Raw genomic sequence first — 15,931 nt, 5'->3', positions numbered from 1 at the left:
AATAAAAGAGCTATAACCTGTTAGAGATCCATTCTGAGATTAGAAGTATATATCAAATGTCGATTTATGTATTAACGTAATAGATATTGACGAGACACCTTGGAATAATAAATAAAAGTGTTATTACCTGTTAGAGATCCATGTTGAAATTAGAAGAATGTCAGTCAATAAATAAGCATGCACTCTGTGCAATGGCGTATTTTCAAGAGGATCCAATTCAAGAAGATCTCCTTCGTAAAGTAAGCCTCTATTTGGTACATCTAGCAAGCTCTGAAAAATGAATTATATTTTCAAATGATTATAATTTACATAAATATAATTCTCTTTGGCAGATTTGGATGGAATGCTGCCAACCAATCAAACGATTGAGCTAAAGAAAAAAATATTCTCCTTGCAGTAGTGTAGAGAAAATTTATAAAACTAAAATGGTTGATTGAGATTGGTATCTTGTTTAATGGTGAGTGAATAAGGTGATACAAAAATGCCAGGAACTGAACTCAAGAGGTTCGAAGTGTATCAGCACAAACATTTCTTATATATTATAGATATCTTATATGTTCACGTTAAAATGGCAGTGGATGAAGAAAAGAGAACAGTGTTGCCGATTCTCTGCCTCGCCACTGCCTTCTATAGAAGATCGCTGATACCGGTATATCTAATGTAATATTGACTGTTCATTCTTCTTCAACATAATCAATATTACATTTTATTTATCAAGAAAATATATTTTTTAATGATTGAATAATACATTTTCAGAATTGAGATTGAATATTTTCTAAATTAATTATATTTCTACATTGTTAAAAACAATCTGGCATCGTTGCGGAGCTACAAGAAGATAGTGCTATCTGCTTTGTCCAATGATAGACAAGGATAGCAACACCAATGTTAATCAAATACTGCCATTATAATGTGAACCTCACTATAGTTCCCTGGCCTAGGAGAATAGCATTACTGGGTTCATTCAGTTGGTCAACCCGAGTTACCAGAAATTGGAAGAAATAAACTAAAAATGCATTGACAATATTTCTTATACATCCAACCAACTCTGTAACTTTACATTTGGGATATGGGGAATTAGGGACAAAATCTGATAAGACAAAAGATAAAGAGATCAACATTACAAAAATAAATTATAAAATATTAAATAAATCCCTTTTAAATGATAATTGGACATGGTTGTACAATAGCAAATTTGTTGAAGAGTTAAAAATTGATGAACTTGTTGATGGCTTTGTGTCAAAATTACTTTGTTACATAGAACTATCATCCATAAAAAACAAATCTCTAGAAAAAAGAAACCCCTGAAACCATGGATAGCACCTGGTCTAATAAATTCCATTTTTAAATGAGATAAGATGTACAAAAAATTACAGAAGGATCCATTTAATATACGATTGAGGGAAGAATATAAAGGATACTGAAATACATTGAACATGGCCATAGAGACAGCTAAGACCAACTACTACAAGACTAAAATATCTGAATGTGGTGTTGATAAAAAGAAACTCTGGAAACTCATTAATCAAGCAATAGATGTTGGAAAGGATAATAAAAGTGAAATTAAAATTGATTCTGCTTGCCTAAATAGCTACTGCAACAGTAGGTAAAACGAATGCCCAACTGATAACACAAAATTCCAGTAGTATGAAACATTATGAGATAAACAAAAATCAGTAGGTAAAACGAATGCCCAACTGATAACACAAAATTCCAGTAGTATGAAACATTATGAGATAAACAAAAATCATAAAAAATTTATTCACTCTTTTTTTCTAAAACCTGTTAACCCTTGTGATGTGGAAAGAGTAATAAAACAGTTGAAGAGCAACTCTAGCCCTGGAGTAGATAACATCAGTAGTATAACTCTTAAAAATATAGCACACCTTATTTCTGAACCACTGTCTTTCATTTTTAATATGTGTTTTTGCACAGGAACCTTCCCAAAACGATTCAAAACCGCTAAAATTAAACCTATTTTTAAACATGGTGATCCAGACGTAGCTAGTAATTACAGACCAATAAGCTTGCTAAGTAATCTTTCGAAAATTTTAGAAAAATCAATAAAAATTCGCTTGGTAGATAGTGTTCTGAATGAATTCCAGTTCGGATTCCAGGCAAAAAAAATGTACAGAGGATGCACTGATACAATTCACAAATTCCATCACAAAAAAACTGAATGGTGGTAAAAAAGTGATAGCAGTGTTTCTGGACTTGGCAAAGGCGTTTGATACGGTGCCACATATAGTCTTCTGATTAATTCAGAAAAATATGGGATAAGAGGGCTGCCATTGGATTTATTTAGAAGTTATTTGAGTGAGCGATCCCAGATTTTAACACTCAAAAATCAGTCAAATAAAAGAGAATTGAGTGAGTTTGGTTTGCCTCAAGGTACAGTTTTGTCACCCATTCTTTTCCTGCTTTACGTCAATGAAATGTTGAATATTAAATTGAAAAATTGTCAAATTTATTCTTTCGCTGATGACACTGCAGTCATTTTTTCAGATGTCAACTGGAAAAAAGTTTTTGAAAATGCGGATATGTTTCTAATAAAGAACTGGCTGGACCAGCATACACTTAGCTTGAACCTTAGTAAAACTAAATATATAACTTTTTCAGCAAATGTTGTTGGTAAACCACTCATGCCTTTGGAATTGAAACTACATACTCAATGTGATTAATTTTCTTCAGGGAAACAAATCACAACCGCTAGTTCTGACTGCAACTGTCCTGTCTTTGAGTATGTGAATTTTATTAGATATTTAGGTGTTATTGTTGATGAGTGCCTAAGATGGGATCATCACATAAAGTTCATCATTAAAAAATTAAAATTCATAAATAATAAATTCTATAAAATTAATAAAATACTAGACAGAAAGCAAATAAAAGTTGTTTACTTTGCTTTAGTTGAATCAATACTAAGATATGGAATCACAGTATGGGGAGGTACATATGATTCTCACTTAAATAGTCTATTTATAACACAAAAAGGTGTAATTAAAACCATACTCCGCAAACCCAGAGACTATCCTACACAGCAGGTATTCAGAGACTTTGATGTCATGACTCTGAGGCAATTATATATAAAAATGCTGATAAAATACATTAATAACTATAGACAGCACTTTGAGGAATCTGACAAGCCATCTTATTCATTCAGACCTAACATAGTGAGAAAATACAAAGTATATCACAGCAACCTGAGTATAGCTCGGAGACAGCTTATTTATGTTAGCTCCAAGTTGATCAACATGGTACCTGAAGAATTCCTAGCTCATTGTCAAAATAGTAAAATATTGAATAAATGGATATGTGATAATTTTTTCCAAGAATTAGGGTTCCTGTCAATACCTTAAGTGAATAAGATAACCATAGCAGATTACAATATTCTCGTATTTCTATTGTTTTTTATTGTGTCGCAATTTATCAAATGATATTATAATATGTATAAATATAGTTTTAATCTGATTTTTGATGAACTACTCTGGTCAAAGATATTTCTTAGCAACTGTTGTTTTTTGTTTCTTTTTTTTATTTCTAATGAGTATTCTCTTTTCTTTCTGCATTGAATATGGTATTTCTAGGTTTTCCTGAACTTATTTTTTTCCTTTTACTTTTTATTTTTCCTAGTATTCAATAATTATTAATTTTAGTTTTAGGATGGACTCCCACCAGCGAGCAAGTTTTACTTTTGCTGGTGGAAATTTTCATTTTCATTAAATGGTTCATGCTGTGTATTAGAATTGTTAATTTGTATTATAATGTATCGTGCATGTTGTATGAAGATGGAAATAAATAAATTTGAATTTGAACCAGCTTTATCAGATTGTTGGAGTTGGTATTCTACTAGAGTAGAGTACTGTCTTAGTAGTTTTTGATTTATTTTTAACCACTACAACTTTGTACTATTAAACAAGTGGTAAAAATATGGTGGCGCACTCACAAAACTTTCCTTGCCATTATGAAAATTTCCATTATACTCGTAGGTAAACGAGTGATACTCGTTGTAATCTATCACACATAATGTACCGCATTATTTCAAAATTGATCACCTGACGCTAGTGTTCACGCGCATCTCAAGTCTACTATTCAAAGATCTGAGCCAGCTTATCGTGTGACAGGACAATAACACTGGAGACACAACAGGCGGTTAGAATCAACAGTTGCCTCTCTCATTAAGTTTGCATTTGAATAATCACATTTCCTCGAATTTTGAGTTCATTTTCAATTTTAGGTGAAAATGTTACTGGTCATTAATTGTAGAGATTTTCATGCTGAATCTCTTCCACTTGGAATTTTTCGTTTAAATTGTATCTGAAGCCTGATAATTGGAAATCTAAAATCAAAATTTGCACAGATGAGGCGAAGCTCCTTAAATTTTTACAGATATGGGACTTTTGGCAGTTGATAGAGCTTATCGATGACTGCTTTAAATATAAATTTGATCAAAATCGTTGGAGCAGTTTTTCAGAAAATCGCGAAAAACCCTGTTTTTTTACATTATTTTGCCATTTTAGCCGCCATCTTGAATTGCATTTGATCGAAATTGTTTGTAAGAGAGGTTCGTGTCGGATCATACATTTGATTGGTCATACAGGCCACTACCCAAAAACCACTTTTTTGGACTCAGGGGACCTTGAAACTTACAGAAAATTGAATATTGGAGTACCTTATTTTTTTTGGAAAACAATACTTTCCTTACCTATGGTAATAGAGCAAGTAAAGTAAAAATCAATGTGGTAAATTGCTTAGCTAATAATGTGGCACGTTACGCCACAAAACCTGGTTCAGAAATTATCAATAATGCATAATTATGCGTGTTTGACAAGTATTTCCTATTTGCTTTGATTAGTACCTTAATTTTTTTTGGAGAGCAATACTTTCCTTACCTATGGTAATAGGGCAAGGAAAGTAAAAAAATCTATGTGGTAAATCGCATAGCTGATAATGTGGCACGTTACGCCAACAAAACCTGGTTCAGAAATTATCAATAATGCATATTATAAGTGTTTGACAAGTATTTCTCATTTCACTTTTTGTGTAGTTGAGAAGTTACGCCACAAAACCTGGTTCAGAAATTATCAATAATGCATAATTATGCGTGTTTGACAAGTATTTCCTATTTGCTTTGATTAGTACCTTAAATTGGGGTACCTTAATTTTTTTTGGAGAGCAATACTTTCCTTACCTATGGTAATAGGGCAAGGAAAGTAAAAAAATCTATGTGGTAAATCGCATAGCTGATAATGTGGCACGTTACGCTACAAAACCTGGTTCAGAAATTATCAATAATGCATATTATAAGTGTTTGACAAATATTTCTCATTTCACTTTTTGTGTAGTTGAGAAGTTGATATTCATATTGAATGAAAAAGACTAAGAAATTGTCAAAAACTACAGATTTATTGATACTTAGAGAGGCCGGTTTCGGTTACATATTTGTTTTATTATCTTTCACACTACTTGTTTTCTTGGTTCTTATTTTGTACTGAAAGTAAATTTTGTTATCATGGCGATTCTGTTGCTTAAGCCGCCATTTTGTCACACCGTTGAGTGGTAGGAGACTGTCTAGCTGGGCCAATGGCAGGCGTTCATGCCCTTGACCAATAGCAGTACTCGCCTACTAGTATAAATTCTGCTGCTCTTGTATTTAGTTTTAGTTTATCAGAGATTGACAATGGTGTAATAACCGAAACCGGTCTTTCTAAGTATCAATAAATCTGTGGTTTTTGACAATTTCTTAGTCTTTTTCATTCAATATTTCTCATTTGTTTTGATTAGTACTTACAACACATCCTTCTACTTTCTCAGCAATGGCTGCCAGTAGTTTTTCTCGCTTATCTTCTTTCTTTGTCGACTCATTGTCATCTTTGGTGTTGTTCTCTAATGCAGCCGCAGGAGTTTGCGAAAGGGCTGCAAGAAGAGATCTTTGCTCCGTTAATAAGTGAGACAGCTGATACATCTCAGACTCCAAGTCTAGCGTGAACACGTTAAGGATTTATGGGAGGATCATTCATCACATTTTTTATCTCCGTCACAAATATGAAGTAATTAATTATGTAAAATAATCATAATTATTTTAATTTTTATGATCTGATAATTTGTATTATAACTCAATTGTTATATATGATAATTTTTCGCTAACAAGCTTCAGGCTTGTTGGTTTGGACTAATTATGATGAAAGATGAGTAAACCTTCAATTTAAGGTGGGTTCCAAACCACCAAGAAGCTATTTCTAACATCATAAATGTTATTTAGAGGAGTGATGATGATGCAGTAAAATTAATGAATTTATCTTCAAAACACTTGGAATGACTGAACACTTATTATTTTGTTTGTCATCAAAAATAAAAAACAGTTTAATTGGTAATATAAGACAATAGTAACTACTCTAAGACCTGAGCTCCAATTACTCCTGAGCCAAATGGTAACTTTATTATTTCCACAAATCATATTGAGAAATCACATAGGCTTAAAGTTCTAAGTAGGCCAAGAATGAAAAATATTAACTATTGAGATATTGATAAGAATCTAAGGAATAGGAATAATTTAAAAAGTAATTTTTAAAATCTGCCAACTAAATCGTAAAATTCTAATGTGGTATTTTCTTATAAATTTAAACTTATATAAACTGCTACCTTCTAACTAAATCTTAGGGTGGCTAGTAACTGCAGGACAAGTGTGATGAACATATGTGTTCACACATGTCGTTCACTTTGTCATCATAGTGAAAGCCTTCAAACAAAATTGTTTTGAGGTTTGGTTTTTGTATCTTCTATTTTTGTTCGCTGCTCTATTTGAGATTAAATTATTTTTGTATTATTATAATTTGTAATTCCCCAGTGGTCTACTTATTGTTATTGGTTGATTAATTTTTGTTAGAAGCTGCTGTCAAACAGCTGCTTTTTGTTCAAAATCTCTCGCTGATGACATAACATGCATGACGAGCATGTGTGTACACACATGTCCAACACACTTGTCATTACAAACCATACATTATTCATTTTAGTGGTCACTCTGTATTTATTTTTTAACAAACTACTCCAAGATTTTACTTGTCAAAATAATTTTAATAGGTAACTGGAATTTTAAAATACCATAGACCTATTATGAAAAAAAGTATCCAAGAAACCAAAACTGATTTTTAATGAAAAAGGATACGAGAAATTTCCTTTGCAGTTTCGATGAACTGCATGTAATTCTGGTAGACATTTTTCTTCAATGCCGCACTTGTCTCTTCAGAAAGACCTAGCACTTTAGTACGATGCTGCTGTAGGTCTTGTCCTCCAATGCACACTTGTGATATTTCCTTCACATCTGGAAAATGTCAAAAAAACCAACTTAAATTTATGAAATGTCGAAATTTTTGGCTCGAATAATTTTAAATATTTATAAATACTCTAATGTTTTGTGTTCTTGTTGAGTTTCAAAATTATACATTTCAATTTCAACTTTTAACAGTGAAAATAAACAAATTTTGCGCATAAACGTTTTTATTTAAATTATCTTATAATAAATGTAGAAAACAAAGGTGTTGAGGGCTATGGCAGTTTTCTCTTCATTTTATAGTTCTTGATTAAATAATGAGTAAAACACATCGCACATGACCTTGAGGTAGGCCTTAAGCTTTAATGAGTAACATTACAGCGCCCACGGCTGGATTCCCGTTTTTTGAGGATTTTTGTCATATTTTCTATCATGGCAATCAGAGTATGATGTGAGTCCCAAGGTATTCTTCACCCACTCTCTCACTTTCTCATCTCTCCTCACTTTTTCAGCCATTGTCCACTTCAGTTGGTGACTCATTTTAGCATAGGATTGAATTAAAACAAGTAAAGTCTGTTAAGCAAACAATCTGCCGAGCGCTCATGTAGAGATTTCCACTTACAATTTTTTCACAATAATGTTTGTAACCATCATTCATTCTGTCACAAATTACAAAAGTACCTACAATCACATGAAGAAATGGAAGTGGATTAATATAATTATGTATATTATACTTTCTATCATCAAATAAAGGAATTTTTTGTGAAGTAATTGAATATTTTTATTTCAACCAATTTCTAACATACAAAAATGTTCTCATAGTACCTTACTACAGTAATAAGACCACTATTACACTATAATAACTCTATGTCATAAATCAATAATGATAAAATATTTGTGATGCAGAAAAATTCAGTGTAATGAACCAAATATTATTATTTGACGATTCCCCGGTCATTAAACTGCGGCGAAGGCGAATCAAGTAATAAGATCATGTGTATGGCATAACTTATGTAATGATGATGACACAGAAGAAGCAAACATGTTTCCTCAAGTTTTTTTCAATCAATCATTTTTTTCCTTCAATTCCGTTCCTTCTTCCATGTTCTCTCCTCCGTGATAATGGGTATTTAATACAAAAACATTGTAGTCTAATACCATCCTAAGCACTTGAGTGTTTGAAATACATTAGACGGACTACATGGATTTGAAGGGTCGGATTCAAAGATCCAAAGAACCCCACTCGTCAACCGGAGCTTATTGTGTGTCCCAAGTACGTTAGTTAGGCAAACCAATACCTGTGTCCTTTACAAGATCTAGGAGTTTTTACCTATACTAACATCGTATTCATCACCTAATTGCTTGCAGCCAAACAGAGCCCTTCTCGTTGCCCCTAGTCACTCGCAATCCAGTGTGATTTGCTTGGCAGTCTCTTCAGACTCATGTAGGTCCTCATGACCGACGTGAGATCCATTCCTGGCCTTTTATGTAGGTCCTTCCGCTGAGGGAGAGGTCACAAAACTGCCTTTAGGGCGCCTGGCCATCTTCGACTCAGCCTCTTGACCCAGATTTGTGCCTGGAGTTTCACCCATCTCTGGTCTCTTTGTTTTTCCTTTATGCCCCTCCAAAACTTTGGAGGGTCAAAAAAGCCTCACCTCTCCGAAGAAGTTTTGCCTAAATGACCGCTCTTATTTGAGCAGTGGTGAGGCTTGGTCTCTCCACCCCCAAATTGCTCGGTTGCTCTATTGCATCCTCAGGCATTCCTGCAGATTCTTGCTTTTCTGGACTACTAAGAAGCTCATCATCCCTCTCCAGTTGGGATGGTGTGATTAAGCTTAGGTCATACTCAATGTTGAAGACATATAGATAAGTGAGCAACGGAATGTCCTATTTCTGAAGAGGCCGACAGATAGAAAAAGAAAGAAATAATGGCACAAAGCTAATTGGAAAAGTGCCATTCTAGAAATGAAAAGTTTTAAAGCATATAAAAAAGGGAAGAAGGGTTTTAAAAAAACGGCTTTGGAAAGGGCCTCCTAGGGCAGGGGATACTGTGGGTGTATTCTGGTTTTTAACAAATTCTTGAGTACAATGTTCGACTCAAAGCTCCCCCAACCCAGGGGGCAAAAATAGGCCATTAAGCTATTTAATTTTATTTAATTGGAATGTAACCCTATAATAAATTATATTTTAGGCTGTTATTTGAAATCAGTGACATTGGAAATGTCATACATACTTGTATTTCATGTACTCACATCATCAGTCTGTAGAAAACATTCTAGAGTGGTCTATTTGCTCCGGAAAATGAGAGGACTTCTGAGTTCCCATAGACTGCTGATGCTGTTTCATGCTTAAGACAGTGACATCCTATCTGGATAATAGAAAACAGGTGGTGCAGCTGAGAGGTGCTGGCTCGAGGCTGAGAGGTGTTAAGCATGGAGTACCACAGGGCTCGGTTTTGGGCCCTCTGTTGTTCATATTACTCATGAACGACTTCTCAAGCGGTCAGGGGGCAGTGCTTTTTGCGGACGACACCACCTTGATTGCCAGAGGTGTCACTGTGGAACAGGCAAAGTCCGCCAGACTCTTAGAAGTAGCTAAGTTGTGGTTTCTTGCCAACAAGCTCAAATTAAATGAGGATAGAACAAACATCTTGGTTTGCTCATTGAAAAGACAGCCAGTCGTATCAGATCCAGTAAAACTATTAGGACTCTGGTTGGATGAGCGATTGAGCTGGAATCATCATGTGAATCAAGTATGCAGGAAATTGTCCAGAGTGCTGTACCTCCTTCATAAGCTGAGATGTGTGGTGGATCAGAGAAGTCTTGTCATGGCCTATCATTCGCTGTTTCACAGCCATATCATCTATGGATTGCTCCTGTGGGGTCATGCACCAGCTGTCCACGATGTGCTGCTACTGCAAAAGAAGGCTCTGAGAATAGTGACATTTTCCGGCTTCAGGGATCACTGCAGGCCACTATTTAGGGATCTTGGGATACTCACAGTGTACAGTCAATATGTATTATGCTCGCTTATGTATATCAAGAAGAACCTGGTGCAGTTTCAAAAAAGGTGTGATATACACAGCCACAATACGCGACATGCCACTAGACTGGAGGTGCCCCGGAGCCGACTGGTGGGGAATTACAATAACTTTCCTTCGCAGGCAATAAGATTTTTTAACAGCCTTCCTAGACCAATTCAGGAAACACGGAACTCTTGGTTCTATACCACTCTGAAAAATAAACTCCTGGAAAAGCCACTCTACTCACTACAGGAGTTTTACAGTGAACCTCTTTTTGGGAGTCAAGCACCTCCACAGCGTGAATGACCATGTAGGTTATTTTATTGAGAATTCCGACACTGCCTATCTGGAAACCCCAGTCATTGGCATCGACCTCAAGTATTAAGTAAGTATCAAGTATTAAGTATTAAGTATGCTGTGTTCAGCTGTCATATCCAGTATGGAATACTTGTGTGGGGTCACTCGGCTCATGCTAAGGACATTCTCCTGCTTCAAAAAAAGGCACTTCGTGTGATGACTTACAGCAAGTTTGATGCTCACTGCCAGCTCATATTTCAACGACTGGGCATCCATACTGTGTATGGACTTTACATATTAGCATCACTCTTGCACGTCAAAAGTCATCAGTCCATGATCTCAAGAAGAGAGGAAGTGCACACCTACAACAATACTCGGGGGAGGACCAACTTGGATGGTCCGCGCCGTCGACTGCCTAAGGTTAGGGATTGTTTTCCGTTGCTGGCAATCAAGATGTTCAACTGCCTGCCACATTCAGTGAAGGGGCGCTCCCCTGCCGCGTTCAAGAACAACCCTATCAAGTTGACTCATTTGGGAGGAGCACAGTTTTAATTTTTGACACGATCTAACCAGTAAAGCCTGGTCATCATTCACAATATTGGATAAATCGGATAAACATGTGGTGAAAATGAATGAACGTTGAAAAATCATTGACGTTCAAATTGCCGCCTTGCAAGTGGGTGGGTGACTCCGTTGGGCACAAGCGGATGTAGGCCAAGAAACCTTACAATTTTTTTTTAAATTGCATTATATGTACTCTATTATTATATTCATGTTAGTAGGCCTTTCTTGAAATATAAGTAGAGAATTGAATCATTCAAAATTTATTGGGGAAAACCAAATTTAAATGCATTAGAAATGTTGGTAAATAATTACTTACATTTATCCGGGCTAAAATCCACTGCACTAAACTTCTTAATGCTTACTTCAGCCATAATATTTCACTAAATAAAAATAAAACCGTGTTCTATAGCAATAAATATAATGAAACTTATAATGATAAATTATATTGCCTAGTGAGTTAGCATTTAATATTTAAAAATCCTTCGATGAAGTTGATGTTGCACTTTTCTTCAAGTACACCATTAATAATTCATATTACGGTAATGAATCAACATCAACATATTTATATTGTATATTGAGTTCCAGTATAATTATTTTATTTAAAATTTATACTTAGTTAATAGTTAGTTGGTCAATTAGTTCAGTTAGTTATTCCAGTTTTTCGCGCGGCTAGAGTCGTCCCGGATGGAGCACATAACGTATAAATTCATTAGATATTAATTGTAAAAGCAATATAGTAGACAACACATCTACTTCATCTGCCGCTATAACGCTCATACAACATAAAAACCCAATGAATTATTAAAATCCAATTAAAAAAAGCTAAATATCTATGAAATCCAACCCAAAATCAAATGTTTATGTGCTCTAGCCGTGCCGCGACGACCTAAGCTACGCCGTTTGACTCGTCGCTAAGGAATTGCACCTTAACTTTGAAACTGCAATTCCTTAGCGATGACTTGAGCCGCGTGTTTAGAACCGCCGCGGCTATAGCAAGTTCATTCATTCATTAAATCGTCTTTGAAGTATTTTATATCAATTACCTATCAATTTAATATCCTATACACATAATCTGTAAGTTTGTTATATTCATTAGATAATATGAATCGTAAAAGCAATGTACCTAGTAGCCAACATTTCCAGTTTAGCCTATCTGTATAACGTTAATCATCGGATTCAATGAACTTATAGTTTATGTGCTTTAGCCGACTAAAGACGAGCGGCTCGGATCCTTAAAGTGCCAACTTACTAAAGTGTTGCACTTTTTGTCTGGAGTTTGTTACTGAACGGGCTAATAGAGTCTACATAGGTGGAGATTTAATTGTACATCACAACAGTGGAGATTTAAAGGCTCAAATGTTGCATAATGTTTTGAAGATTCATAATTTTTTCTGGACTGTCCTTGAACCAACAAGAGGACGAAACTGCTTAGATGCTGTAGTAACCAAATATTATAAGGCCGCGATAGTGAACCCACTGGTGGTGGATCATTGTGCTGTGTTGATTGATGTGTTGCAAGAACTCCAGAGAGTTGTAAATGTTCCTGATTGGGTGGATAGTTATAAGTTTAACCAAAGGAAAATTGCTGAAGACAGTGTAGCAGTGTTTCGACAACACCTTATGGGAATAAATTGGAATTCACTGCACACAATTTCTGTGAGGAAAAATTTAACCTTTTCCATGAAAAAGTGACAGAAAGCTTATTACCAGGCAAGCCCAGCAGTAGCCTGCAAACCAAATTTTGGGACTGATAGAGGAAGCAAAAAGGGCTCACAAATGATGAAACATTACTCTCTTTTTGAAAATTATTTTATTTTCAATTTTATTATTACAAATTAAATTCACCAACATCAACGATAGAATGAAGTGTTTTTCAAATTAAATTCAAATAACAAACAAACAAATTAATGATTTCATATAAAACCAAACCAGCTGTATACTTGGTAAACCAATATCAAACTGTAACATTACAATGAATGGTATACTCCAGAGTTGCGAAATATAAGAGTACCATGTTATGCTGCCTACAAAACAAACTCATCATTGGAGGGAGAGGAATACAAAAATTACTTGAGAGCCAAGCAGATTTACAGAGTGAAGATAGATAGGACAAAGAAAGACTTCAGTGCCAGATTTATCGACAGATCCCATAATCTCACAAAAACAACATGGAATCTCATCAAGGACACTTGCAAGGCGAACACATTGATAAAGTGTAGGTCTAGTCATGATGAAGCCAACAGGGCTTCTCTGAATACTGTAGTTGAGATATTGGATGACATTCCAGACTCAGTTCGTGATTCAGCTTCATCAGTGCCCGAAACTCCACATGCGTTTCATTGTTTCAGGTCATTGAATGCCATCGAGCTGGTGAATATTTAAAACCACCTACAGTCAAGCCTCATTAATGGAGTACTCCCACACTGCCTCATTGATGGAGTACTCCCAGACTGCCTCAAGATTGCTAGAATTGTGCCCATTTTCAAAAAAGACAACCCTGATGATATTAACAATTTCAGGCCAGTTTCCATTGTGACAATCATCGGTAAAATCATAGAGACTGCTACGTTGAGGCAAATGAACAAGTTTCTGGAACATAATAACCTCCTGAGTTATATGCAACATGGTTTTAGAGGGGACAGGTCCACTGTATCAGCTTTGCTTTCACTTGTTGGGAGGATACAGGAGGCTTATGAAGGACAGGGATCAATTGAATTAGTGAACACTCCACATGTGGGGCAGCGTAGCCATATACTCATCTGACACTCTAGATTATAACTATAAAATTTTGGACACAGGCAAATTTTCCAAGGAGCTCACTAGTGAAATGGCTGCTTTGACTTTAAGGACAAAAACTAGGAAACTGACAATAGCTTGTATTTATAGGCCAACATCTGGAAATACCCTAGAGTTTTACGAATATATGGACAGGTTCTTGACACATATCATGACAGGTAATGGTGACATAGTGATAATGGGGGATTTGAATGTTGACTCACTGCAAAATTCACCCAATTTAAAGAAACTAAAAAACATTTTAGCCCAGCATAACTTGGAAACACTACAGCTTCCACCAACGAGACAAACATCTAACTCTGAGACAAGCATAGATCACTGCATTACAAACCTGTGCAATCCTAAAATAAAAGTAATCGATAATGTAATATCAGACTACAGGGGAATAGAATGCACTCTTGATGCATCTATAAGCCGCAGACAGGACGATATGGTGAGCTTTAGACGACTGAATCTTGAGAACATGGATCTGGTGAGACTGGCACTCCAAAAGGAAGACTGGAATGAACTTATGGGATCAAAAACAGTGAATCAGAAGTACAACATTTTTTTAGAGACCATGCTATACCACATGAACTGCATTTGCCCCTTCAAAGCAGGAAGAATAAACAGAAAAAAGACAAGACATTTTGAAGTTACAGGAAGGATAAGAGACCTGAGACAGAGGCTACTTGATGCCAACACCTTATACCAGATGACCGGAACCCACGAACTCAAGATCAAATACTCACAGTCAAAGGAAATATATGATAGGGAAGTCAAAGCAGAAAAAAGAGATACATAACAGACAGAATAAAGCAGTCAACAAATCAAACTAAAGAAACATGGAAGGTAATAAATGAGGAACGAAAAATGAAGAAGAGCACAGGAAATGACGTACTGTGTTTGGTAATGGGTAACAAACTAGAAACAGACCCTCACACCCTAGTGGAATATTTAAATAACTACTTCGTAAATGTCGGCCAAACCAATATTCAAGTGCTAACTCCACCAAATTCTTATCTTGCCACAAACCAGGAAAACGAGGCCCTACTGGAAAGGTTCGAGAGCATATCAAAAAGAGATCTGATTGACATTTTCCTCATGACCAAGCATAAACACTCGGCGGGAATAGATGGGATCCCGGGAAAACTGCTCTACCACTGTCGTGACGAAATTTATCACCCGATTCTACAAATAGTAAACTCCTCTATTGCAGAAGCAACAGTACCAGACTACATGAAAATATCACTTGTCTATCCAAAGTATAAAAAAATGATAAAACAAATATAGAAAACTTCCGACCAATAGCAACACTGCCTACTTCATCAAAATACCTGGAAAAAGCAATATACCTGCAAATTCTGAATTACCTGAAACAAAACAACAAACTACATCTTCACCAACATGGATTCCGAAACGATAAGACAATAGATACAGCCTTAGCAGACCTCTTATGTTTGTCACACAAAACTGGAAACAAAAGAAAAAGGTATCCGCAATCTTTCTAGATCTAAAAAAGGCCTTCGACAGTCTAGACTGGAACATTCTAAAAACAGAAATTTGCAAAATAGGAATACGAGGCCAAGCAGGGAAGTGGTTGGAGGACTATCTAACAGACATATACCAATGCGTGGAGCTTAGATACAAGGACAAAGGCAAAACCATGACCGCCAGATCTCTAGCCCAACCTATGAAAAACGGAGTACCGCAGGGATCTGTGCTGGGACCATTATTATTTCTTATTTACATAAACGGTTTGCCCAAACAACTACCAAAGTTTTCTAAATGTATTCTATTCGCCGACGACACAACTTTAATCATAAATGGAAAAGACCAGGACGAACTACAACTAAATTATAATACTACCATAGCTTCAACAAAAACAGCCCTGACAAACCTAAAACTCAATATAAACACATCCAAAAGTACAGTAATAAATTTCAATACAAGATCAGCAACCGAAAACCAACTAGATACTGATGAAGAGGTGACAGATACAGCTC

General features: G+C 35.6%; 1 protein-coding gene across 4 annotated transcripts in view; it reads right to left on the bottom strand.

The window, feature by feature from the left end:
* LOC111046811 (exocyst complex component 8) overlaps positions 1–11,686 on the bottom strand; it is a 35,516-nt gene extending 23,830 nt beyond the window's left edge. For 3 of the 4 annotated variants that reach the window (XM_039427181.1, XM_022332449.2, XM_039427182.1), the window contains exons 1-4: positions 11,467–11,671; positions 7,163–7,318; positions 5,789–5,976; positions 128–270 (exon numbers count right to left, since the gene is read on the bottom strand). In XM_039427181.1, coding sequence (XP_039283115.1) covers positions 128–270; positions 5,789–5,976; positions 7,163–7,318; positions 11,467–11,521 — 542 coding nt within the window. In that variant the 5' untranslated portion in view covers positions 11,522–11,671. Of the gene's footprint in view, positions 1–127; positions 271–5,788; positions 5,977–7,162; positions 7,319–11,466 lie in introns of all 4 variants that reach the window. The other variant, XM_039427180.1, reaches the window with a different exon arrangement.
* Positions 11,687–15,931: the final 4,245 nt, after the last annotated feature.

This window comes from Nilaparvata lugens, chromosome 4 (assembly GCF_014356525.2).
Source record: "Nilaparvata lugens isolate BPH chromosome 4, ASM1435652v1, whole genome shotgun sequence".
NCBI lineage: Eukaryota > Metazoa > Arthropoda > Insecta > Hemiptera > Delphacidae > Nilaparvata > Nilaparvata lugens.
Note: the sequence above shows the minus strand (reverse complement) of the source record. Positions and strands in the feature narration are given on the sequence as shown.